At 62.4% G+C, this 26,082-nt stretch overlaps 1 protein-coding gene across 2 annotated transcripts in view; it reads right to left on the bottom strand.

Annotated features, from left to right (window-relative positions):
* Positions 1–334: 334 nt before the first annotated feature.
* The window catches only part of MLLT1 (MLLT1 super elongation complex subunit), a 59,987-nt gene continuing 34,239 nt past the window's right edge, over positions 335–26,082 (bottom strand). The window contains exons 4-12 of one of the 2 annotated variants that reach the window (XM_058538046.1): positions 21,353–21,496; positions 17,651–17,776; positions 13,114–13,662; positions 8,690–8,777; positions 6,707–6,815; positions 4,037–4,136; positions 3,614–3,685; positions 3,302–3,373; positions 335–3,153 (exon numbers count right to left, since the gene is read on the bottom strand). In XM_058538046.1, the coding sequence (XP_058394029.1) occupies positions 3,025–3,153; positions 3,302–3,373; positions 3,614–3,685; positions 4,037–4,136; positions 6,707–6,815; positions 8,690–8,777; positions 13,114–13,662; positions 17,651–17,776; positions 21,353–21,496 (1,389 nt within the window). In that variant the 3' untranslated portion in view covers positions 335–3,024. The remainder of the gene's footprint in view (positions 3,154–3,301; positions 3,374–3,613; positions 3,686–4,036; positions 4,137–6,706; positions 6,816–8,689; positions 8,778–13,113; positions 13,663–17,650; positions 17,777–21,352; positions 21,497–26,082) is intronic. The other variant, XM_058538047.1, reaches the window with a different exon arrangement.

Here is a 26,082-nt window from a genome sequence, read left to right as displayed (position 1 = left end):
TGAAGTCAGGTTTGCTTTTCAACCCAAACTTTGCTGCCCACTTCCAAAAAAAAAAGAACATACCACTGAAAGCAGGACCTGAGACTGAATTCTCTGCCATCTTGCCCCTCTCGGATTTCTGGTGGCACCACCTCTGTTCTTCCAGGAGACCAACCTTGCTCACTCCCCGTCCTCACTCCTGCTGCCCACGAGGCTTGGTCCCAACAGTCTCTCCCCTTCCTAGTGGTTGATCTGGGACAGGGAGAGGGTCAAGGGGCCCCACAGTACTTTGTGCTCCCCCCACCAACTCCACAACAGAAGGAACCAAGTGGACACACAAGGCTCTACACAAGTCTGCTTTCCCATCTGACTTTATTTCATTTTTTTTCTATAAAACTCCTCCATAATTTCACAATTTAACAAAAAGTTTAAAATCCAGGACAGAAACAATCCTGTAACTTATTACAAACACGATCCTCCTTATTCCTTTTACCCAGGAGTTGGTCTCGGGCTGATGAGTGTCCTAGTTCCTAGTGAGACACACTCTTCGTAAAAACCCTTGTGGGTAAGAAAGGTATTCGATACCTTCTGCTTTCAGGCGTCGGTTTACATTTTGTTCAGGAGAGAGCAAAACACAGGGATTTGCACTGGGGGCAGGGGGCTTAACACTAAACACGCGGAATCACAAAGTGCCGGCCCCTTCCTATGGAAGTGTCCCCAGAGCCCTCGGGGGCCCAGCTGCCGGGCAGCTGGGGGTCGGGTGGGGGAGCAGCCGGGAATGCTGCGGTCGGGGCCCTGGCCGCCTGGCACGTCCATCAGGTGGTCACAGGCCAGCTCTGGGCCCAGGGCAGCTCCAGAGGACAGCGCTGGCGCCTTCAGGCCAGAGGAGGTAACTGAGAAACAGGTTGGCGCTTCCGAAGGCCCTGGGAACAGCAGGAAGGGCCACAGGCTGCTGCCGCTGGGGGCAGATGGGAGAGCCCAGCTTCCTCCAGCTGGCCCTGGGGAGAGCCCAAGTCACTGCGGAGCTCGGGGGGGCCGGCGGCCCTTCCCAGGAGATCCTTGTGAAGGAAGAAGACCAGCGTTCTTGGGCTGGGACTCCCGCCTGAGACCCCTGGCGGCTGCTGTGCACAGAGCACCAGGGAGCTGCTGCCTTCTGAGCAGCCCGCACCAGGCCAGTTCCTTCCATCAATGTCTTAGAGAGTTTCCAGAGAAGAAAGGTGCCCCACTTTGGAGTATTGTTGGCCTGCCTGGGGAAGGGGACACTGACAGCACGGAGCCTGCCACACAGGCCTGCCCTCTTCCTAATACCTCAAGGCAGTGGGGCTGGGAGAGAATCAGAGCAGATGGCGAGGAGTCACGGCGCTTTCCTCTGAAAGGTCCCGGACCTTCCCGAGAGTTCTGGGAATCTCACCAGGAAGGCTGGAGTCCGGGGAAGCCCTGGAGGCGGGGCTCCCCCAGGGAGTGTGCAGAGTCTGCCTGACAGACGGAACCGGAGCAGGGACACAAGAGTCAAGGGTCACAGGGCAGGGAAGCGTGGTGTTCCCCACGTCAGAAGTCACGAGCTAGGGGGGAAGAGAGGGGGCTGACACTGGACTAGAGACAAGGTGAGCCCACCTCTGGACCCCTAGTCCTTTTTCCCATCTTGTTCAGGGCAACAGTCGGGGGTGACTGGAGGAGTCCTGAGTCGAGGTCTGGGGGAACAGAGGCTGAGCATCAGGCTCCAGCCCCCACGAGCCCCAACCACGGGCCGACTCCGTGAGGGCATTCCGGCCCTGGAAGGTGGGCCAGAGGGATGAGGAAGCGGCCTGGCCCTTGGAGAATTTCAGGCGTGCGAGGAGTTGAGTCTCCGGGCTCTGGACCGACATGAATGGCAGGGGTGGGAGGGTTGGGCCCAAATGAGAAAGAGATGGGTGGGCCTGCGAGGGCCTAGCCAGACAATCGAGCTGGCTCTGAGCGCTGATGCTCCTCAAAAAACTCCACAAACTCGACCCCCCTTATTTGGCAAAAGCTCATTTTTTTCAAAGTTCGAAGACTCGATTAACAGAAGAGAGGAAAGAGAATCCTATGGAAGGAGGAAGAAGACGAACCCCGGGGCGCAGACACAAGTCGCGGCCTGCGCCTGGCTGGAGCCTGGGAGGTCTGCGCCTGGAGACGGCCACCCAGGAGCTCGGAGATCCGGGTGCCGAGGACCTGCTGCCCCCGCGTAGTGTTCACTGGCGGATGAAGCGCCCTTGGAACCACAGAGGGAGGAGTACTCCCTGAGCCTGGAGAGGGCCAGCCAGGGCTCCGGCTCAGCCTCCAGCCCGAGGACATGACCAGTGAAGACGTCTTAACCTACAAGTCCCGCCTTACTCACCCCCCACCCACCACGTGCACTGCTGCCACGGAAACACACACCCGGACACCGCTCTGGTACCTACAGTGCATACATACATATATAATAGAGAGAGAACTGTACAGCACGCAGTCCCAGCACAGGGAGAGCCGGCAGAGCACTGCGACCGGCTGCCACGGGGGACGGGCCGAGGCCCAGCCTGGCACAGCTGGCCGCACACACACAGCTGGAGCCCTCTGAGGTCCTGGGGCAGCGGTGGGTGTGTTCTGAACCGTTTGGGGAGGCTGGAGGCTGTGCCCCGGCTGCTCAGTGAGGCCAGGGCAGTGAAACTATGCCACACACCCACCATGGAGCGGGATCCTGAGGCCGGGCGAGGCCCCCACTGCCGGGCATGTTTCTGCCTCCTCGGGAGTGAGGCCCGGCGCTGCCTTCAACACAAGCCACTTTCCAAGAGAGGCCCAGGGGACGGCCCCTGAGTGTCGGGGAGCAGCAGCGCCGGCCTGGGCCCCCTCAGCCCTAGGGCTCCCGACGAGGTGGTGGGGAGGGTGGGTCGGGAGCCGACGAGGAAAGTGCAGCTGGCCGTGTGGGCCGAGGATAGGGCGGTCACTAAGGCAGTGCTGCGGGCGGGCGAGTCGAGAGAGGAAGGAAGGCGGGGCCTGGACGTGGCCTCCCGGAACCCCGGCGACAGGGGCCCGGCACCCGGCCCCGGGTCATGTGGCCACCGCCTCCAGGTAGCTCTGCAGCTTGCGCACGGTGGTCTCGTCCAGGGAGAAGAGATCAAAGTCAAAGGTGGTGTTGGTGACGTTGAAGTGGCCGGTCTCCTCGATCAGGTTCACGATCTGGAGTGGGTGGCAGGGCAGCTTCAGGGGACGGGAGGCGGGCTGGGGTGGCCCCATCCCCCGCAGGCCTCAGGGTCCCCCTCGCCCCCCCCGGGTCTCATCTGAGACCACCGTATTCTCAGCGGGACACCGAGGGCTCCGCCCGTACCTGCTGCAGCACGTTGCGCTCCCGCAGGGCCATGAGCCTCCGGTGCAGCTCCACCAGCTCGTCCGTGTAGGCCTGCGGGTGGCAGGGGGCTCAGCGCAGGGCGGGCGGCCTCAGCCCCTCTGACTGCCCAGCCCTACGGGCTGCCCGTGGCCCCGCCCACCTCAGCTCGCGGGCCCAGGACGGAGGAGGGCCTGAGGCGCAGGGGCCAGCACCTCAGCACACCTGGGCCTGGCAGCTGCTCCGAGCAGCCTGCCCAGTTCTGGGGGGCCCCAGGGTGTCCTCCCACTGCCTGCCCCGCCCAAGCCCCGCCACCTTGTCGTAGGTGCCCCTCTTCAGGATCTTCTCGGGCTTGCTGCCGGACTCCGGGCTCCTCCGGCCTGAGGCCTGCAGGGCAAACCCAGGTCTGCTCTGAGCTCTCCCCCACGCCCTCTCCCCCAGCCCGCCGGAGGCTCTCTGACCCCCCAGAGCAGCTGCTGACTGTTCAGGGCCAGCCTGGGGCCCCGGGGCCTGCTCGCCCTCCCTTCCCTGGCCCGACTCTAAGGGCAGCCCACCCTGGGGAGCAGACACACCACTGAGGCCTGGGGGTGAAGTGAGCCTCTCTCTGCGCCCACCACCCCCAGCCTCAGACCCTCGGAGAACCCTCAGCCCTGCCTCCAGGACGTGGAGGGTAGAGACCTGATCACCCTGGAGACCGCCCCGCCCACGGCAGGCACCCCGAGCAGCCCTCAGGCTCACCTTACTGTTGGGTGGGGGCGGCTTCTTGGGGGGAGGCGGCTCGCGGCTGGGCAGGCAGGAGTCGGCACTGTTGTCGCTCTCGCTGTCACTGAAGCTCAACCTGGATGCAGGACACAGCGCCCTGTCAGGCCTCTGCCACCCCCCTGCTCCAGGGACCCGCGCCCTGGAACAGACTCGCCCGACAACGCCCGGCCCCTCCCTGCGGGCCACACATGCCCAGCGTCCTGGTTCTGCAACTCGCTTAGCTCTACTGGTGACTTAAAGAAAGGAAGGATGCATCTGCACCGCCTTCGGGGGCAAAGAACGCAAAGAGCAGCATGTGGGTCCTCGGAGAGGCTCTGCGGGGCCTGCGGGCTCCCAGCACCCCTGGGAGGGCTCTCGGGGCCAGAACAGCGGGGCATGAGGCCCCCACAGGCCAGCCGGGGGTGTGCTGGGTCTCGCTCCCTTAAGCGGGCTCTGCTGTTCACTCTGTGCAGGAGAGCTGCCTGCAGGGGTCACTCAGAGGGGAACAGCAGTTTCCACCCGAGCCTGACGCACTGGACAGCAGGCTTCCATTGGTGACGCTGGGCGCCCCACTCCATCTGGGCGGGGCCTGAGCGGGTGTGTCTGGTGGTGGCTCAGTGGCAAACGCCCTGGGGGGCAGGGCCCTGGACAGGTCCTCAACCTCTGCCTCAATTTCCTCAGCCTCCCGGAGAAGTGTACAGGGGAGGGGCTGACTCACAGGGACAGACATCCACTACTGTCTCGGCAGGAAGGGCGTGATCACTCAACGTGTAAAGTCCCCAGCTAGCCTGCGTCGGAAACCTCTCCTCTACAGTCCCATTTCTCTCTCGCCATCTCAGTCTGGATCTAGCGGCTGGCCTGTTCCTTGCAGCTTCTTCCAGAATCTCCCGAAGCACAGCGAGGGGGTGGGGGAGAGGGAGCAGATTCCCCTCCAGCCTCCAAAGCCGGGAATGGCCCTCCCCCCTGCTCCTCTGGGGGCCGGATGCAGGCAACACCCTCGGGGAGAGTCCCTGTCTGGATTCCCAGTTCCACAGGGACACTCTGAGCTTGATCCAGAGAAGGGAGCCCCGACGACTATCCTCTCACAACACATCCACAGCAGGGTGAAACCCGCCTGCGCCTCTCCTCCTCGCTGTGAAGGCAGGGCCAGGAAGCGCTGGGCCAGAGCCTCAGCCCTTGGGGGCTCCTGCCTTATCCCCCGAGGTCAAGGGTGTCCGGCCCCCTAGGTGACCTTCTGCTATGATAAGCACGAGGCTCCAGGGCCCCTGCTCCCTGAGGCTGAGGCTCTCTCCCCGACTTCCTCACCGCGGATCACTCCAGGGGCAAAGGCAGGCGGTCCGGCTCTTCGTTGCCCAGGCGACACAACTGCGCCAGCCGGGCCCAGGCGTGGCCTCGCCGCCCCGCGCACCCCTCACTTCCCCCTCTTCCCCGGGTTCAGCAGGCGGCAGCTGGGGGACAGTGGGGGCCACGCCAGACTTGGCCTCCCCAGGGAGCAGACCAGGTGGGGCTCTGCCAGCTTGCCCCGAGCAGCCGCAGTGCCAACGGCAGGGCCAGTGGCCTCCCCTGACAATGGACGCGGCGCCCCAGAAGGCCCCACCCGGGGCAGAGAACACGAAAGGGGCTTCCGTGCCTTTGGTCCCTGGGTCGCTGTGGGAGCCCCTAGAGAACAGGATCACGTCCGTGAGCCCTCTCGGCTCCCTGCTCCTGGTGTCCAGGCAGGAGCCCACCCTGAATGTCGCCAGCACCAAACAGGGCAGGAGCCACTGCCTGGGGAGCCTGTGCTCCCCTCCACACCCACAGAGCGCTGGCGTGTGCCGAAGAGGCCCATGAGGGGCTCTCTCTCACGGCTGGCGGGAGCTCTCGGGATGGCAGGTTTGTTCCATCAGCGACACTAGCACAGGACGCCCGAGAGCACCCGTTAGGCTTCCCGTCAACCAGCCTGTCTTCCAGAGGAGCCGCTGAGGCCCGGAGGTCCTGGCCTCACGGAGAGGAGGGGTGGATTCAGATGGGGTCGCTGACTCCCACATCTGCCCACTCCTCGGGACCCAGGACCAAGGTCGACATTTGCTCCAGGCTGGAGGTTGAGAACGCACAGCTAGCCCTGAGGGGGCCCCACTCTGAGGGTCTGGGGGTGTCTGAAGGGGGCACGTCGGCTCACACTGCTCTGGGGAAAGGCCAGGCTTTGCCTTCCCCAGGCCAGTGGGCAGCCACTGCTGCTCCCCACTCCAGGGTGTCTGCGGGTCACTGGACAGTTTTCAGAGTCTGTCCTCACCCCAGGCCACACATGTGGCAAAAAGGGGAAAAGGTCACCTGGCCTGAGAGCAGGGGAACCAGGCCCCCTGCCACACTCCTCGGACCAAGACTGGCCCTTGGGCTGCTGGGCGCTGCCTGGCCCCCTCCTCGGATGGTGACTGGGCTTCTTTCCCTGAACACCCCGCCTCTCTCCACACCCTCCAGCGATGGGAGGCCAGCCGCCACCCAAGGCCCCTCAGCCTCACCAACAGGAGAGAACTCACGGTCCCCAGGCCCACTTCAACACCCAGGTGGGGCGCCATCCCCCCAGGGGGCACTGCTGTACGGCCTCGCCTCCTCGAGGCCCCAGAAATCACAGCAGAGCCGCCCTGACTCGCCCCCCACACCCGGCTCGCCCTCCACCGGCCCAGGCACCTGGAATCCCTTCCTGCATTCGTCTTGACGGCAGCCTCCTCGCCTGACGAAGAGTCATCCTCGTCAGATTCCTCGGACTGCAGGTCCTCCACCATGGAGCGCAGGGGTCCTGGGAGGGTGGCGAGGGAGGGGGAGAGAAGGGGGGTGAGGGCTCCGCCTTGCACCTTACAGGGTCCCCTCCACACCCAGGGCCACATGGAACTTCTTGACACCATGACCCCCTAAAACACACCCACGTAAATCCACCTTGGAGGTCCCTCTGCCAGGTGGGGCCTGCCACCCATCTCCAAGAACTGCCCCCGCAGCCAGCCCCTTCCTATAGACCCTCTGGCTCCCCCTGCCACCAATACCGTCCTGGCCCTGCTCGCAGGCCTCTGGTCCCTGGCCCCCGGCAGGACCACAAGGCCCCTCCATTGCCAAAGCCAGACAAGCAGCCCTCCTCTGCTGCGGGTGCTGAGATCAGAGCCTCCGCCGGGAGCCGGGACGAGCCAGCCGTGGCCGGCGAGGGTGAGGAGGCCAGAGCTGGGGCCACAAAATCCCGCAACCAGCCTGCGCCCCTACTCGGGCCTGCCCAGCCCCTCGGCAACCCGCTCCGCTGCTCCTGGCCCCCTGTCCTCCCCTTTCTCTAGAGGCACACGATTCCAGTCCCCTACAGACGGCATCTTGGTTTATATTCCTGTTACCAAGGCAACAGAGGGACACAAAGCCCTCAATTACCTTGGTCACATGATCCCGCTTCGGCAGGTTCCCCCGCCCCTCCCCGTAGATAAGAACCCTTGCAGAGAGTGTGGGCTTCGAGCACCCCCACCCCCCTCCCAGCCCCCCTCGGCAACTGCACGGCTGAATTCCAGGCCAGACCCCGCCACAATACGCTCCCTCCCCTAGCTCTCCCCAAGCCTCAAAAAAGGACTCCAGGCTGTGGGGGGAAGCGACTTGTGTCCAATCCACCCACAGAAATAGTTCCAGTGTGGGGGGGGCCGAGGACAGTGTCTGTCATGGACAGGGCCTGAACAGAAAGGGGCCCTTCTCTACCGACCCACAAGTGCCAGCTCCTCACCAGCACAGCTCAAAGTTCCTGTCACACACACGGGGCGTATCTGAGGGCCCAGGGACGGACACCAGGGACACCAAAGACCACCAGAGGGAGCAGCACTTCCCACACCTGGCCTCCGGTCAGGTGACCTGTTTCTGTTTTGCTCTTTAACACAGAGTCCCTGTGCTTCCACAAACCTACCAACAGGATCTCTCGGGCCCAGTGTGGGGAAAAAACCCTATACTGAAAAACGCCCAGGCCAAGTTCAACCTCGGCACAAGTCCCCCCAGTGCACCGCCTCCCCCATGGCTCTAGGTGCTCCCCCAAACCCCTCCCCATGGCTCTAGGCCCTCCCCATCACCCTAGGCCCTCCCCCAAATCCCTCCCCATGGCTCTAGGCCCTCCCCCAAACCGCTCCCCCATCACTCTGGGCCCTCCCCCAAACCCCTCCCCCATCACTCTGGGCCCTCCCTCAAACCCCTCCCCCATCACTCTAGGCCCTCCCCATCCCTCTGGGCCCTCTCATCCCTCTGGGCCCTCCCCCATCACTCTGGGCCCTCCCCCAAACCCCTTCCCCAGCACTCTGAGCCTTCCCCCATCACTCTGGGCCCTACCCCATCACTCTGGGCTCTCCCCCAAACCCCTCCCCCACCACTCTGGGCCCTCCCCCATCACTCTGGGCCCTCCCCATCGCCCTAGGCCTTCCCCCACGGCTCTGGACCCTCCCCCATTTGCCCCTTGCCCTCAGGTAAGTTGTCACTGAGTTTTTCTGGCAGTGACACAGCCGTCAAACTCAGAGTGCTAAAATGCATGCACGGAGTGAGCCCCCAGGGGAAATCACTCGTGAACCCCTTTGATCCAAGAACAAGCCCAGTAGGCCCGTGGCTGCCCCCACAGCAGGAAGCCCTCCCCCGAGAACACTCCCAGCCCTTCCCCTTCTCACCACGCACCTTGACTGTGGTTCTGAGACGGCTCAAAATCCGAGTCTGAACTGGAGTCAGAGCTGGAGCTGGAGTTGGAGGGGCTCGACTGGGCGGACTTCACCCCACAGCAGGGTGGGGCAGGCAGCGGGCGAGAAGACAAGAATCACCTTTCAGTCCAAAGAACTGGAGCAGGGACACCGCCATGGGTCTCCCCCATATCTGCACTTAAGAGGTCACACGGGCGCCAGACCCCAAGGCACACACACTCCTGAGAACTAACCTCCCAAGGTCCACGCGGCCCAGCTCCCAGCTCCCCCTGCAGCTCCAGGACAACACCAGTTCCTATTCAAAATGCTACCAATGCCCTTTCCTTTCCCACTGAGGGGTGTGAATTTCTAGTAGTTCCAGGGGAAGCGCCAGACCACATCTCTGCTCTCCCATCTGCCTAGGCAGGAGGATGGGGCACAGGGCAAGCTCTCGATGCAGCGGAAGGGGCAGCGCGTCTGCGGCTGCTCCTCTGTTTGTGGGCCCTGCCCTCCTCTGGTGGGAGCCAAGCAGCCGGTGTGGGCTGTGGCGCTGCAGAGAACAGCTGACAGGTCTGGAACAGAAGCGGGTGCAGAGACCCGGCTTCTCTTTCTGCCCGTCTCCTCACGGCCTGTCTCGAGGCTGAGTAATGACACAAAACTGTCTCCCTGCCTCGGGCTGCTGTCACCCCAGGTGCCCGAGGTGACGACGAGTATGCATGCACCTGACAAACAGCTGAGGACCTGGTGGACTGGAGTCTGGCCCCACTGTCCCCAGAGTCAGTCACACCCCCCTCCTTCTCTTCCTGCAGCCGCCCAGCCCAACTCAGCCACCAGGGGGCAGTAAGAGCCAAGACTAGGACACCGCGCCACAGGACACAAGTGAGTACGGGGCCTGGGGGGACAGATGGGTCACTCCAGACACCTGCGTGGGGAAGGGCCTCTGGCCCCGCCACAAGGAGCGCTGAGCCCTTGGTTTCTGCCGACGAGCTTCCCCAAAGGTGCGTGCGGCAGAGAAAGCCGTGAGTGAGCCCGGGGCCTGGGCAAGGCTCTGAAAGGCTGAGTCTGCGGCTCAGCAAACCTGCCCCGGCCACAGCACCCCAGACACCCAGGGGCGGCCTCAGACCCCGCAGGCCTACCGTCGGGCCGGGGGCTGTCCGGCCTTCTCGCCTCAGAGGGCCGTCGGGAGGAACTGCGCAGCCTGAGTCCTTGGGGACCGCCCACCTCCAGGCACCTCTCCTCGCCAAGAGGATGGAGGGGCCAGCAGAGAAGCAGAGCACCTAGCAGCGCCTGCTGGTCCTGGCCTGAGCCCCGCGGAAGAGACCCCAGAGGGGGAGCCCCTGACCCACTGGGGCTCGGGATAGCCCCTCTCAATGGTCTCTGGGCCAAAGCCAGCCCCCAGCCTGCAGAAGGGGACCCAGGAAGGCACAAGTCTCTCCTCACTCAGTAGACACAGAGTGGCCAGGCTGCTGGGGACAGAATCCTTTTCACCTCAAGGGGTCTCTTCTCTAGGGCTTACCGGGGCCCAACCCAATCCGCTCCAGGCCCTCCCAACGTGCCCCGGCTGACGTCCCCCACTCGCCCCTTCCCACTGGCAGACGGTGTTCCCTGGGGAACCTCCCTGGAAAATCTGGCCTAGGTTTCCATCAACCACCATCGACTGTGGGGTGCCACACAGACCAGCGTGACCCCCTGGCCCCCAACAATGGGCCTGGCCGGGCCTGGAGCCACGGGACCCCTCCTGCATGCAGATCCGAGTTCTTATTCCGGCTCAGGGGTCCTGGGTTCCGACTCCACCTTTCTCACCAACTGGCCAAGGCAGTGCCCAGTTTTAAGCCTGTCTCCCCATCTGTAAAAGAGCTGCCCTGCCGGCCTCTAGGCGTGTGTGCACCAGCTGCCAGCACAGAGCTTGATGTCAATCGTGCCTCCGAGCTCTGGGGTAGATATTTCAGACAGAACTCCTGGGCAGGGGGCATGAGTGGCAGGGTCTGTGGCTGACACACAGTGGCAGGGCTGGCCAGGAGCCAGACCAGGGGTGACCAGGGGTGCCCAGTGGGGAAAACCCAGCCAGGCCTGTCCTTCCTGGGGCACGGAAAGGAGCCTGTCCTGCCCGGCACCTCTGCACGTGCTCTCACTCCTAGGGGAGGAGGCCACCCCGCGTGCAGGCTTGGCTCAGCCGACTCTGGAAGTGGCGTCACCGGGAGGCCAGCTCAGGCCCTGTGCTAGGGCAGCGAGCACTAGCGCTGTCCTCAACAGAGCAGGTCAGAGCTCCTCAGACGCACTTGTCCCTTCTCCTTCCACACAAATCGAGGAGCAGGAGTGGGGAAGAGAATCCAGAATGGTTTCAGCCAAAAGAGCCTAGAGGAGGTGGGTCAGAGAGGCCATGAGAGGTCACTGTGAGTGCTGGTGAAGTGTCCCGGTGCTCAGGCCACACGGAGCATCCAGAAGGAGGGTGGAGGGGCCCGCTGTGCTCCCTGCACTCCCGGGCCCGGCACTGACTGGCTCAGGAACCCCGGGCCAAGGAGACCACAGAGAAGCAGCCAGAGGAGCTGGGGAGCTTGGCCTGGGGACCCAGACAACGAGGTGCCCGGCTGCCTCTGAGGGCCAAGGAGAGGAAGCCACTCAGGTTCTGCACAACGGACAGAGCTTTCCCGTGGGGGCACTCCACGTGGCCTCCAGGGAGGGACGGTCTGAGACGGTCAAGAGAGGCTGGGGAGGCCCGGGTCTAGAAAGCTGCCTCGCCTCCTCCAGTGCAGATGTCTGTGCCTTGCTGAGGTCCCAGGGCTGGGGAATGTCAGTGAGTCACCGTCTGGCAGCCCTAGAAACCCCAGGCATCCTGCACAGACCTCGAGTGGCTAAGGCTTGTCGTTCAGCAGTCTCTCAGGGCATAGGACGTGCCTCTTCAGCCAAGAGAAACCCCCAGGCTTCCTCGAGCAACCCCAGCCTCGGGACCACAGTGCCCCAGGCCACAGACGCCACGTGTCCAGTCAGCCTGCTCTAGGCAGCAGAGCCCAGGTGGAGGAAGCTTCCCGCACAGCGTCCCAGGTGCTCAGCACGATCACAGCAGGACGGCAGCGTGGAAGCCAGGGGGGCCCCAGCGGAGGCCTCCACCTCTTCCCAGCGCAGGTACACCAGCCTCAGGCGCAGAAAGGCTGCACCGGGGGTGGCCAGGAGGGAAGGGCACCTGCCCAGAGCTCCGGGTGCGGAGCAGACGGAGGAGACAAACGACAAACTGGGGCACTCTAAAGCTCCCAGAGAAGCTCCAGCAGCTGAGTGGGCTACTGGCACGGCCCTGGACACCCCGCGGTGCTGCCACCTTCTTCTCCACTGGCAGACAGTGTCTCCTGACCGTGAGAGGCTCTGGGCACACGGCACCACCAGTCCCACCAGTCCCAGGCGTCCCTGAGCCAGCGGGACGTGCTGTCACCCATGGGCTGACTCGTCACCCCCAGCCAGCGCTGTCACCTCCAATGGCTGCCCCCGGAAGCCGTGCGCTCACGACATCGGCGCTGTGGACACAGACCGCCCAGGCTAGGTCCCCGGGAGCCCCAAGCAGCAATGCTGGGGGCAAAGCTTCCGTCTTTGAGTGAATGACGACTCAGAAACCCCGAAAGGCACAGAGGGCCAGGCTGGGTGACAGAAGGGCGGGATCAATCACTCGTTCGCTCATCCATCCACCCACCCCAGCTCCCGTCCTCTGACCACTGACGCCACACACAACACTCAGAGACCACACCGCCATCCAAGGCCCCGTGAGGTCTGGCTGCCCAGCCAACAGTCTGGTGACTGGCTCCTTTCGGGCTCAAGCCATCGCTGATGGCAACCTTCAGAGAGCCGCCTGCAAGCGTTACCCAGGGCCTCTCACAGGGGTGACAGGACGTCACCCTGGCCCACGCTCAGGGAACGAGCCTTGCCGACCTGAGACCCCTGTGCTGGAGCTGTGTGTGCAGGACTGGGCGGGGGGAGGAGTAGTCTGGCTCAGACCCCCACGGTCACCTGGGAAGGGAGCCGGGCGAGGCTCAGGGGCCCATGTTCAACTTCCAGGGCGGGACAAAGACCCACAGGCACGCCCTGCTACTGGGCAGTGAGCTCCCTGACAGACCGACCCTGCGGTGGCCGGGCAAGGGGCAACGGTGAGACACGGTCGCCCACCTTGACCCCAGAGAAGCCCCTGAGAGAGCCCGGCCCGCGCAGGGGTCTGCCCAAAGAAGAGAGCTCTGAACCCACGTGCCAAACTGCCACGCTCTACCAGAACGCTGCCCCCCAGCACCGTGTCCACAGGGTCCTCACGGGGCAGGCCTAGCACCCGGACAGAAGGGGCAACTGAGGCTCGGCGAGCTGCAGAGGCTTGCCCAGAGCTCCCAGAGCACGGGGGAGGACGAGGACGAGGACCAGGACGGGGCAGGCGGGGAGGAAGGGGCGCCTCACCTCCGTCTTGAAGGAGGCCTCGTCCTCCGAGTTGGACTCCTCCACCTCCGGGGCCTTCTTCACCTCCCTGGGCTCGCCCTCGGCCTTGGCCTTCTCCCCCTTGGCGCCGCCCTTGTCCTTGGTCGGCTTTCTGTCCGAGAAGGAGGAAGACGGGGTGCGGGGTGAGGTGCTGGGGGCGCTCCTCGACCCCTTGGAGCTGCTCTTCTTCTGCTTTTTGGCGCTGGGCTTGGGCGAGTCGGCGGCAGCCGGCCGCTTGCTGGAAGACTTGGGTGGGGGCGGCGGCCCGCCCTTGGGGGACACGCTCTCCAGCTTGGTCTCCTTCAGGGCCATCTTGGGCTCCTTGAACGCGGCCTTGGGCGGCGGGGCCTTCTCCTCCTTGGGCGGCCGGCCCTCGCCCGGCTTCCGTGCGGCATCCTTGGCGCTCCGGGCCTGCTCGCGCTCCGCCTCCTTGGGGGCGCCCTTGCTCTCTGAGTCCTTGCGCGGCCGCTCGCGGTGCTCCTTGGTCGTCTTGTGGGTCTTGCAGGCCTTGCCGCTCTCCCTGCTGGCGTCCTGAATGCCGGGGCGGGGTGGGGGGAGAGACACGGTCACACGGCATCTCAGGGTCGCCCTGCTCCGCCTCCCCCGACCCCCACAAAGCGTAATCCACCTGATTCAGACTCAGCTAGAGAAAATCTTCCATAAAGCGAAAAAGTAAGGCAGCAGGTGAGAGTTTTAAATGGAGCTGTCCCTTTAAACTACTAGAAGTGTCAGCAGGTCCCGGGCGACTGCAGGCTAAGATTCCCCTCTGAATTGAACTGACATTCCCTGAGGGATTCAAGAAGAGTACACGGTGAGTCAGACACGAGACAGGCAAGCCACATCTACCCACTCCCGTTCCAGCACCTCACAGCTTCCCGCCGGCCCACGGAAAATCGGAGGCCGCGCCTGGCGCGAGGGGCACTGGCGGAGGTGAGGGGGGCACCGGTGCTCGTGCCCCGCCCCTCTGTGCCCACCACAGAGCCTGCATGCCTCCTGCCCCGTCGCCCCCACCCCGCCTGGACAGCCAGGCTCGGGCACAGGGTCCTCCGATGCCGCAGTCAGCATGTGCCGGGTGCCGCGGGGTCCCCAGGCGCCACGCAAGACAGACGGCCCTGAGCCCTCTCGGGCTTGAAGCCACCCGGGCGGCTTCTCTAAAACGCGCATGACTCTGGGCCTCCACCTAGGAAATTCAGAGGGTTGAGGGTGGAGCCCGGACTCGGTGCTGATGGGCCAGGTGGTGGAGCTCCCACGGGGGACAGAGGCAGAGAGCGGCCCTGCTCCGGGCTGCCAGGGGGGCCAGGCCAGGTTACGCCGACCCTGTGCACCTGCACTTCCTCTGAACGAGGGCAAGACCACCTACCTCCCGGGGCGACGGGGCAGGGCCTGGCAGACAGCGAGCGCTCACCCAGGGGGGCGGACCCCCCACACAGCTAGTGAGCCGTGCGGGTAGGAGCCCCATCTGACACCCTGCTTGGGCCTCCTCCCTGTCGACACCCCACTATCACCCCACATGTCCAGAAGCACTGGACAGGCGCCTGCTGCTGTCAGCTGCTGGAGGCTCCGCGGCCAACTCGGCCGGCCACGTGCACAGCCCGGCCCGGAGACTCTCCACTTAAAGGCTCGCCAGGACACTAACAGCAGCCAGACCCAGAGGGTGGCCCGCACCACCTGGGTGGGGGCTCCCCCGAGGCAGCCACACTGCACCAGCTCACCCCGAGTGCTGAGGGGATGGGGTGCAGAGTACAGCAGGGGACGGGGAGCCAGGTACATGGCCAGCAGCCAGGCCTCTGCTCTCACAGCCCACCTGAGGGTGCAGACAGAACTCTCCCAGCAAAGAGCCACAGGCACAGGCACCGCAGCCTCGAGCCCCTCTGATCTACTCAGGTCACCGTCTTCTGACAAGTCCACAACCCACATCAGTGCCACGGCTTCGGGGACAGCCCCACGTGGCCATGGGCTCCTGTGCCTCCCTGGAGAAGCACTGGCCCCCGTGCCCCGGCCCCGGCTCCTAAGTCACCAGGGCTGTGGGGAGGGTGCTCATACCACAAGCCCCCCGCAGCCTGTCTAATGGGACAGCCCCTTGGGGCTGGCACGTGGAATGTGGCCAGTCCCCGGGGTCTCGGCTCCAGCAAGCTGCTCCCCCGAGGAGGGAGACCAGACACAGAGATCCCACATGCAATTCCAGCCTCTTCTCACAGTGTCCACGTGCCCGCCGGGGCCGCAGGAGCTGCCCAGCCACAAGAGGCAGGGCAAGAGCACACGGCGGGCGTATCTGCCAATGGCCCCCAGCCCTGGGGCCAGCCAAGCCTCCGCTGAAGCCCAGGGCCTGCCCGACTAGCAGGAGCGTTCAGAGCAGCGGCTCTTCACTGGGGGCCTGCACAGGCGCCCGAGACCATGGGCTCTGTGAAATCACATACTAAGTTTTGAGCATCAGGCGGATGTTCCCGGGGTGAGGAGCCATCGCAGTCACGTTCTCAAAGCTGTCAATGAAGATGGCTAAGAACCAAGTTTTAGAGCAAAGTCAACCAGGCTAACTGGCTGACACCAGACAGAGAGAAGCAGGGTGCTCTTGAAGGTGTGCAAGTCCAGGTGCATGGGGTGGGGACCAAAGGGAACAAGCATCCTCGCCGTGTGAGCCTTCTGGGGGTCCCGCTCCTCTCCCAGGAGGCTCCGACTCCTGCCTGCCATGCTACCCTCCGGGGGACTGTGAGGTGGGGACAGACCAGGGACCGATCCCCCTAGGGCTGCCACAGCTGGACTCTCCAGCAGCCCCTGGGCCGGGTGATCCCGATGGGTGAGGCCCTGCAGGGACCCACCCCTTCCCTCCTGGCCCCCTCTGCCTGGAGCATGTGGCCCAGCAGCAGAGAACCAATCTGGGGGGAGCAGCCAGTAACAGCCAGCACCCAAATGAAGGTCCTCAGCTGGAGGAACAGGCTGGCACACAGGCCGTGCCTTCCAAGGAGAGAAGAGTGAGGCTGACAGCTCGGACGCCGGGACTGTGGCGACAGGCAGAGGGGGTTCTTGGAGAGCTGCCAGCCAAGAAGAACCTGCCTTGCACTGCCTGAGAAACCTACACAGGCGCCTCCTAAGTCACGCCGCCTGGGCGGCTGGAGAAAGATCCCGGGACAGGGACGGGGTGGAGACGGAGGACCTGGCTACAGGCCTCCCGAGCCTGGCAGATACGCCCGTCTGGCTCAGGGGCTCCCAGGGTCTCAAAGACACTCCAGCGAGAGACGCCTCCAGCAGCCCCAGCAGACGGCTCTGCTGGCTACCTGAGCGTCCTTACCACCTGGGAGGGCATTTCTTCCCAGGGTTTTAGATGACTTGCAAGTGACATGTACGGAAAAAATGGCAATTCCTACTCTTCCTCTTTCGCACAGACTTCTGAAAAACCGTGGGTGGCTGAGAGAGAAGCTGCCAAGATCTCTAGCAAGAATTTTTCTTCCGTTTAACCTCCACAAGGTTCAGGGCCAGACAGGCCCGGGAGGCGGGTGAGGGGGAGACCCCCAGAGCTGCACTCTGTACTTAAAACTGGCCTCACGTGTCTATCTAGAGGGCTTCATTCGGAGGATCTGAAGATGTCAGAGACCGATCGGCCTTGTGGAAAGTGCCAGGAAGACCCTGCCTGGGTGACGTGACTCTCCTCCAGGGGAGCTGATGAGTAAGGCTGTAAGAGAGGCTGACGTGTCCCACCTGGGGTACCCCAGGCCCAAAACACCTGACAGGGGAGTGAAGCAAGAAAAATGCACAGATGAGAAGTGGATAGAGTCGTGAGCTTGGTGACGTGACAACAAGCAGCTGCCCTGAGAGCCAGCGGGAGCTTGGCCTCCGGGACCGGAGCTGTGCGGGCCGCTGCAGGGCAATGGGACAGACGCTCACGGGTTTACATGTACATGGTGACACCATCCACAGGGCTCTGGTGGCCACTCCAGGACAGTTCAGAGAGAGACGTCTCGGGAAGGCAGAGCGCCACCTGCCTGACAGGGCTGAGTGAAGACAATAAAACATTTCTTCCTGGGGGAAATCAGCTCGATCGCCCACACAGGTCCACCCGGCCCTTCTCCCGAGTCAGCCTTCTCTGAGCTGCTGTCAAAGAAAGACGCAAAGCCTGGAACAGCGCAGGGCGGGAGCAGCCAGCCCTGGCAGACAAGTGTCCTGGCTGCGCGGCTGCGGTGCAAACGCTCCGTCCACGGCCCCCAACCACTCGAGACTCTCAGAGATCTGTCTGAGCGGCCCTGAGGCCCACTGACTCAGTGTGAGGGGAGGACTGGGCAGGCTCTCTGGCCTCAAGAGGAACAGGGCCAACAGCCCACGAGCATTCGGCTGTCCCGTGCACTCCACGACTCTCCTGATCAAGTGGCAAAGAGCAGCCAGGCGGAGCCCACAGCTCCAAGAGGAAGATGTCAAGGGAGCGAGTCCGGGGTCAGAAGGTCCAGCTCTGCAGAGGGGGCGCCCTGAGCCCAGGACCCACCGCTGGGCCCCAGTGCTCCCACGTGACTGGGCCTTCCACCTCACTAACCTTGGAGCCGTGGGACGGTTTGGTCTTCTTGGGGTCAGAGAAGGCAGAGAGTGGAATTGTGGGTAACATGGGGTAGTCAGGACTGGGCCTGGACACCGTTTCTGCTCCTTCGGGCATTACCATCACCTAGTGATAAAGAAGAGACAGATGTTATCGATGAGCAAGGAGGCAGGCTGGAAATCTGACCGGCAAGAGGAAGTTGGCCTGCGGGAGCGTAGCTAGAGGCCATCGGAGCTTCCTTCTGCGGGGGCGGGGGCGGCAAGGGAAAGCTTGAGCGTCACTTTCCCAAAAGAATCAAAGGCATTTCCTCCGTGAGGCGCTGGGTGCTGGCCGTGCTTGGAGCAAAGCGAGCTCAGCTCAGTGGCGGAGAGCGAAGAGAAGCCGGGGTCCCAGGATGGCTGGGCCCAGGTGCAGCTGCGTGGCCGCAGGGAGGAGAGCCGTAGGCACGGTGGACCGGAGGGCCAGGCCAAGAAGACTCGGGGAATGTGCGAGAAGCACAAGAAGGCCGCTGTGCCAAAGCTGACCTGCACACTGCGGTTAAGAAAGACCAGACGCACGAAGGCAAGAAGACAGCCAGACGCCCACGGCGGAGCGAGCAACTTGTAACGGACGGACACGCGTGTGACTTTGCCGGGTCCCACATATCCAGGGCGCGAGCCCTCCTCCACTGTTGGGCAGGTGACGTTGACTGAAACAGGGAGCAAGCAGTGAGGCCGAGGCAGGAGAGAACTACACGGGGTGGGCGCAGCTCTCTGCAAAAGCCTGCTTCGCGGGCCTGCGGGGGGTGGGAAGCACGAGCCCCACTCTTTGTTAGCAGAGGACAGAGGAGGTAGGCCGGGGCAGGGGTCCCGCCAGCGGGTGCTCCCGGGGAACACCTGCCCAGCTCCAGCGAGGCTCCCGCGGCACCTGCAGAGAGAGAGAAGGCTCGGGGGCAAGCCCTTGAAATACCGACACTGCAAGTGAACACTACACGGTCAGCCACTCAGAGGGAGCCTTCCAGACGGCGACGAGACACAACAAAGGAATAAAGCGCATGTAAAAGAAAAAAAAAAGAAAAGAGCACTTAGCTTGGTGGGACAAGCGCCATTAATAACCTTGAGCACCTGGGATTCCTTGATGAGCCAAACCTTTCACGCGAGGAGGCCGACGTAACGCTCGATCACGGTCACGGGGACACCGGGTGGAAAGGAGGGCACTGGAGCCTTTCATGCCACCCCCCCCGCCTGGCTCCCCGACTCCGAGGTGCTGAAGCCCAGGCGGAGCTACTCACGGGAGCCTGTCTGACCACTACACTCCTGAGCACAGCACCCAGAGCCCACCTGCGCCCGGCGCCCGCGCGCCGCTGGTTCTCAGGACACTGCCAGGCTGTGAGGCCAGCGAGGACACGCGGGCTACGCCAGCCCAGCCCAGGAGGGCAGACGGGAGAGGCTTAGTTCATCCACTCCTGGACCCCTTCCTTCCACCGTGGCTTCAGTGTCTCCTCTCCCTTCAGAGTCGTGCCCCAGACCGACCCTGTCCTCCTCTCGGTAACGGCCCTTACAGCAAGAGGACCCGCTTCCACCTCCGCCACGGTGCTCCACGAGGACCTGCCACCCGAGGGAAACACAGACTCTCCGCCACCGCTCACCCGCCGCCGGGGCGAACGACACACAATGCTGAGGGGACAGACTGCCGCCTGCCCCGGGGCTGGCCTCCCACGATATGGCAAAGCGGAAGAGCCGCTCCGGTCAGCGCAGAGGGAGCGTCTGAACCTCACGCTAGGAATCACAGGACTCCAAGTGACCCGCGGCAGAGGGCGCAGGACAGAAAGCAGTTCTCATTGACTTACGGACCGGTCTGTCCCTCCAGGTCTTCTCGCACCTACATCAACGCGGGCGGGGTCGGGGGTCACTGCACTAGACAGCAAACGCCAGCCCCGCTGGGGACACTCAGAGCCCCAGAATGGCTAACACAAGGACCACAACTCAGGAGCTGCTGTCCCATAAAGGTCTCCGGCTGCTCCTAAGCCCAGAGAGGCTGCTTTGCCATCAGCCCAGGGCCAGCCTTGAAGGTCCGAAGCTCCAGAGGGTGAGAAAGGCCCGAGCAGCCCACCGGCTCCCTGGAAGCCCTCACAGGGGGTGAAAAGCAGCTGGCACAGCCCACCGCGCCGCGGCCCGAGGCCTCGCTCTCCCTTCCTCCCTCCAGGGCCAGCCCTTCCCAAACTGCCAGCCGGACCTGCCCTCCCAACCTCCAGCCCGCGCCTCCTCGTGCCACCTCCTCCCCCGCCCCTCAGTTTTATATGTTTAGATGATGCTCAGTGAGCCTTCACCTCTCCAGAGCACAGGCAACTTCCTCATGCAGAGACCGGGGCGGGACGGTCCCTTGGTCCCGGAGCTCTGAGAGGCCCCTGGAAGGCTATGTGCTTGTCTATCCCCTAGAGAAAGGTGACCACGGAACCCTTGCGGGGACGCCCAGGAGCACCTCTGGGAAGTGCTTTGGAAAACACTTGGCAGCAAATATAAGGTGGAGAGAGCAGAGCTGGGAGGACCGTGAAGCCGGCAAGCCCGCCCCACGCAATCGGGTCCTGCGGAACGCCCGGGCACACGTCAGGACAAACGTCTACGTGAATCCACTCCCGCACCTCCGCTCTGGGGCCGGGCTCCATCGGCCGGCACGCGCTAGCTCAGAGTCGCTGGCTGATCTCCTGTTAGGAACACAGCAGAACTCGATCCGAGTTTCTGCAACGAATAAATGACTGCCTTTACTTTTTTTTAAAAAGCTGATAAAAGACTCAAGTGAATTACATGAAGAGGAAAGGACTGCTCCCCAGGCCCAAAGAAACTCAACCCAAACTCCCCGTATTTACTGGGGAGGTGGGCCTGCCCGCACAACACGCACGTGCATGTGTGCGCGCGCACACACACACACACACTCGCACGACTCTGGCCCGACTCCTCCATCACAGGCACTGCTGGCAGCTAGGCAAACGCTCAGTGACTCTGGGTCACTAAAAGGTGGCTTTGGGATGCTCCCTCTGTCCTCAGCCTGCACCTGCCTCGGCACACACAGTCCAGCCTCTACAACCAACCGTCCCCACCCCCATTCTCCAAGGGCCCTGACGGTGTTCTCGGCGCTCTGCCATCACACCAGGATCGCTGGCCACACAACTCGTGACAGAGGCCCAGGTCCTGAGAGCTGACACTTTCGTCTGGCCTCCCAAGGACAAAAGTGCCGGGCAGCGAGCGCCACCGGGGAGCCCCACAGAGAGCCAACGCTGTCTCCCCAGGTGACGCGGCCCCAGCACGGCCTTGCCAATCCAGTCGAAAGCTGGCTCCAGCACCTCGCCACGCCGACAGTCTGGCCTCACGCCCATCCCTCCCCCTGCCCCCCCACTTCGGGGAGGAAGATGCTAATTAACCACAGCTAACCAGGAAGCTGAGGGGATAACCAGCGACTAGTTAGTCATTTATAGCTGACAACGCCCCAGCACAGTCTAGGGACACCTGGGTCCCACCCAGCGCTGCCAGGTGCTACCTGTGCAACCTGCCCATCCAGGTCCTGGGTGCACAACCACACTTGGGAGAGACGCGCCCGGGAGATCGCACGGCGCCCTCAGCACAGAGCCATGACGGACACTCAACGGAGACTCGACGGAGCGGCCGGCACCTCCCCAGCGTCCGTCTGTGCGAGCAGGGGCGGGCCCGCCCGCCGGGGCACACTCACCCCGCCGGCCATCAGGAGCTTGTACCGGAACTCGATGGTGGGGTTGTTGAAGGTGAGCTTCTCGCAGCGCAGGTGGTTGACAGGCGGGTTGCCCTCCAGGTTCAGGAACAGGTCATAGGTGAAGCAAACCTTCCTGGGCTCCTCCTTAAACAAAGAAAACAAGGAAGTCCGTTTCAGAGGGCGGGCGGGAGGCTGCAGGGACAGCCATGCGACAACAGCCACGGGACAGAGGCAGATGTGCTCCCCACTGCCAGCCGGTCTTTCTCCTTCGCTTGGCCCCTACCTCTCTCCCCCTCAGACCCTCATCAGCTTTTCTCTCTGTGCGCCGCCTCCTCGTCTATTCGGTTACCCAAAACAAGTGAACCTACTATCCGCAGAGGACCCAGCAAAGCAGGCTCCAGCACGGAAACAAAAGATCATTAAGAAGGATGTTCTCAGATGTTGATGCAAACATTCCAGCCGACGGCATGTTCGGCCCCGTGCAAATATTCAACCCTCACAGCACCCGCCAACAAATGGAGAAACTGAGGCTCAAAGACACACAGATGATAACTGACAGTGCTGAGACCAAACCCCAGGCTCTGAGGCCCACGCTCCTAGAGCCTCAACTCCCGCCCTTTCCTGGAAGGGAAATTTCTCCAAAGATAGACACAAATGGACAACAAGTACACACAAAGATGCTCGGCAGCACTCATCTTCAGGGAAACGCCAATCAAAACCACGAGACACCACCTCACGCCCATTAGGACGGTGATTATCGAAAAAACGGAAAATAAGTGATGGCGAGGATGCAGAGCAATTGGAACCCTTGTGCATTGCTAGTGGGAATATAGAATCGTGCAGTCACTTTGGGAAACTGTCTGGGGGTTCCTCAAAATGTTAAGTATAGAGTAACTACGACCCATTTATCTATCTCCTTCTGAGAGCCACGAGTCTGGTGAGGGGCAGCCAAGTAAACCGGCTCCTTGAGCCAAAGCCAACTGGCGAGGTGACACTGCGGGCCCCTCTCCCGCAGCCCCTGGCGTCAGGGAGAGTAGGTTTCTGTCCCAGTCCATCTAAAGCAGACTTGGAAATCGTCCCTCTTCTGCAAGGTGGATGTGTGATAGTCTGGGGTGATGAGATGCAAGGGGTGGGTGGTCAGCCTTGGGGAGGCTTTCCTTCCCAAATAAAAAACAAACGTGCACAGAGGAGGTCTCAGCACCCCTCTGCTTCCTGCCCGACCATGGGAGGTGTGGCACCGACGGGACAAGCGTGGAGGACAGCCACGGGAATCTCAGGGAGGCAGCCCTGGCACCTCCTGACTTCTTTTGAAGGAAGAGGAAGAAGCCCCAAATTAGGCCACTGTTACACCCCTAAATGATCCTGGAAACGAGCAGGATGTCACGACTGGGAGCAGGGTGTGCAACCGGCAAATAAAGACGGGGGAGGGGCAAAAAAACATCAAGCATTTGTCCTGCCTTTCCACGAGGTAAACACAGGGAAGCTCAGAGGTAAACAGACGCATCCAGCGAGCACACAGAGAAGGAATGAGAACACCACCGTCTGTAACTCCTGATGGGCAGCAATCTAGGCGGTCCGTCAGCTGCCGCCAACGTCACACACACAGGCCACCAGACGAGACTGTCGTGCCACCTTCCTGGGAGGATCTCACCTCCAGATTCAAGTTCAAATTGACAGGGAACACACAAATCAGAGGATTGCACTAAATAACAAACACCACAGAGACGAAAGCAGCAAAAAGCCAGCAGGTACTAAACTCGAAAGGACAAATGACCCAGTTTCTTCAACAAATAAATTGCAAAAAAAAAAAAAAAAAAGACATGGTAGCAGGAGAATCTACGGATTAAAAGGGATTTGAGAGACAAACCCATGAACCACAATGTGAGGATCTTATCTAGATCCTGATTCAACAGAAGAACTTTCAGCACTGACTGGATATTAAGGAATTATGAATGTATAGGTGTAATACTGGTATTATTACTAACTTACTAAAAAGCAGACCTGATTTTTTAGAGACATGTTCTGAAATATTGACACACAAAATGGTGATGTCTGGGATGTGCTCCGAAATGACACGGGGGGCGTGGCAGCCAGAGGACCAGGCTTGGCCGTGAGGGGTAACTGTTACAGCCACCGCCTGTGGGTGATGGCCAGGAGGGCCATCTGCGTCTGTGGATGTTTCAGACTTTCTCCGATAACTTTTTCAAGTGGACACAGGGCAGCGAAAACGCACACTGGAGGAGGACCTCGGCTAAGGGAATGTGTCTGGGAGGGGAAGGCACCGCGGCCTCAGGGACACCAGCAGGAGGTCGCAGGGGGCTAGACCACCTCTCACTGGCTGCCCAGCCTTGGTCACCAGGCCTGCCCTCCGGAGCCTCAGTTTCTCCACTTGTAACGTGGGGAGGATTCGATGAGATAACATGGCTACACCACTCAGCTCTGTGGCATCAAGAAATGGAAACTGCTGTTTTTGCCAGAAAGAGATCTGGGCTTGAGGGCACCTGGGAGACGCAGCAGACGGATGGTACCTGAAGCCACAGAACTGCCCAGGAGGAAAATGGGGGCTCACAGGGACAGTGAAAGGACGCTCCACAGCTCCACCTGCTGCCAACCCTGGGGGCACCCCGAGGCTCAGAGCCAGGCCCTCTCTGGGAGACCCCAGCACGGCCGCAGCTTTCCGTTCCAGGTGCTCGATAAGCCCACCACTTCTCCTTCAGCCAGCCGCTCCTCACCGTCTCCCCGGGACCACTCGCCGCCTCCTAACCGTCCAGCTGCTTCCACTACAGCCCCCTCTCAATGCACGCGGTTTACACCAGCTCACTGCTCACCCCCAACCCACTCCGGTAAAACCCCCCAATAGCCTCCCTCCCAGCCTTGAGGAAAGGCCAGACCACCACTGCAGCTGGGGCAATCCGGCCATCTCAGGCCACTGCCCTCTGCCCTCTTCCACTCCCCCCCAGCTCTCCTGGGCTGGCACCTGTCCCTCCTCGGGCCTTCTCTGCCATTATCCCCAACCACAGCATGCAATTCTCTCTTGTGAGTAGGAGGTGTCTGTTTTCTGGACACGCACCCCACGGGACCGTGAACTGGGCCTGGCCCTGACCAAGCACCCGTGTCTGGTGGATGTGCCTACATACTCGTTTACCCTACAAACGTAAGGGGTGCCCACCAAGTGCTCCCACTGACGCCCAGCTCCGAGGAGGGGTCTCTAACCTTAGGATACTCGGGGTCGCAGCTGAGACAGCCAGGGCGGCAGCGATGTTGACGTGAGACTGACTACGCCATGGAGCACAACACTTACGCAGCATGTACGGGGCCAGGCCCTTTTCTAAGCTCTCAACGTGTATGAGAGCTTCACAGCCCGAAACACAGGAGCTCTCACTGTCCCCATTTCTCAGACGAAGACACTGAAACAGAGGCCAATGACCCACCCGGTGCCACGCGGCTGGTCGGCGGTGAGCCAAGACTCACTCCAGGCAGGCCACGTTCTCTGGAGCCCCGGCTCTTGGAACAGCTTCTCACGCCCACACAAACCAAAAAGAGCAAGGCCACAGCCCGAGACAGGAGACCAGGGAGAGTTCTTCACGGCTCCCCAGAGATGGGCGGCACGGAGCAAAGCCCAGGGGAGGCATCTGCGAGCCCAGCCTGTGCTGCTCTATTGACCCGGGATCAGTTCTGGTAGCCGACGTGGGCGGCACAGCACACTGACAATGGCTGATCGGAGCTCCCTCCGGACAAGATCTCAGGCCTGAGAAACTAAGGAACTTCCGAGAGGGTGACAGACTCCTTCCTGGACACCCCTCCTGGGAAACCCGCCTCCTGAGACACAGTGAGCATGCAACACCCCCGAGTCAGCAGCAGGCTCGGGGAGGAGCAGCCGAGTTGAAGGTGTGTGGGGCCTGCAGTCCCAGGAGTCACAGCCTTAGTCATTCCAGCCAGACCCACACGGGCCCCGCTCTCAGCAAAGGCGGCCGCGGCTGGCCTCCAGTGTTCTCAGGCCGGGCCGCGGCAGCCATCCACTCCCCAGGCCTCTGGCCGCAGGCCAGCGTCTCTCTCCAGCCACAGCAAACTAAGATGTGGAGGAACTGGCCAAACTGGTGCCAGCGCCCGAAGCTGACAGCCCGTGCACCCGCCAGGCCGCGGGAGCCCGAGCGGCAGGCTGGCCCTGGTACAGCGCGCGACAAGGCAAACAGCCCACAGCGCTGGGGCTGGCTGACTGCACTTGGAGCTCCCCATGGTGCCCGTCCACCACTTTGGGACACCCCCGGGGCTGTCTCCAGAGCCCCACCCCCTCTACAGCTGGCGGGGCTGGCCCTGGAGGAGCCCCAGGTTCACGGCCTCACCCTGGGGACAAAGGAAAGAGTAACCGCCCTCAGACTCCCGGCAGTCCACGAACTCACTAGCAAGGAGGACGCCTGGCTCCTCAGGACCCTGGGGCCTCTTGCCATCTCCGCCCTGCCCACGCTTGTCCCTGGGCCCGTGCGACACTCACTGGGAGAGGTCCCGGGTTCACATACACTGGGCTTAAAGCACAAAACAGTTAAACCTGAATGAGACCACGGCCCTAGATCTAACTGCCAGTTTACACGGCTGCAGCCTGCAACATCCCTATGGGACAAACAACACGGCTTCTTAAAACACTCCACAAGGGAGAGAAAAGAAAAGAGAGAAGGAGGGAGAGAGACGGAGGGGGAAACACAGTTAAAGACGCTTAAGAGATAGAGACTCCA

The sequence above is a fragment of the Diceros bicornis genome, unplaced genomic scaffold (assembly GCF_020826845.1).
Source record: "Diceros bicornis minor isolate mBicDic1 unplaced genomic scaffold, mDicBic1.mat.cur scaffold_73_ctg1, whole genome shotgun sequence".
In the NCBI taxonomy this organism is placed as follows: Eukaryota; Metazoa; Chordata; class Mammalia; order Perissodactyla; family Rhinocerotidae; genus Diceros; species Diceros bicornis.
Note: the sequence above shows the minus strand (reverse complement) of the source record. Positions and strands in the feature narration are given on the sequence as shown.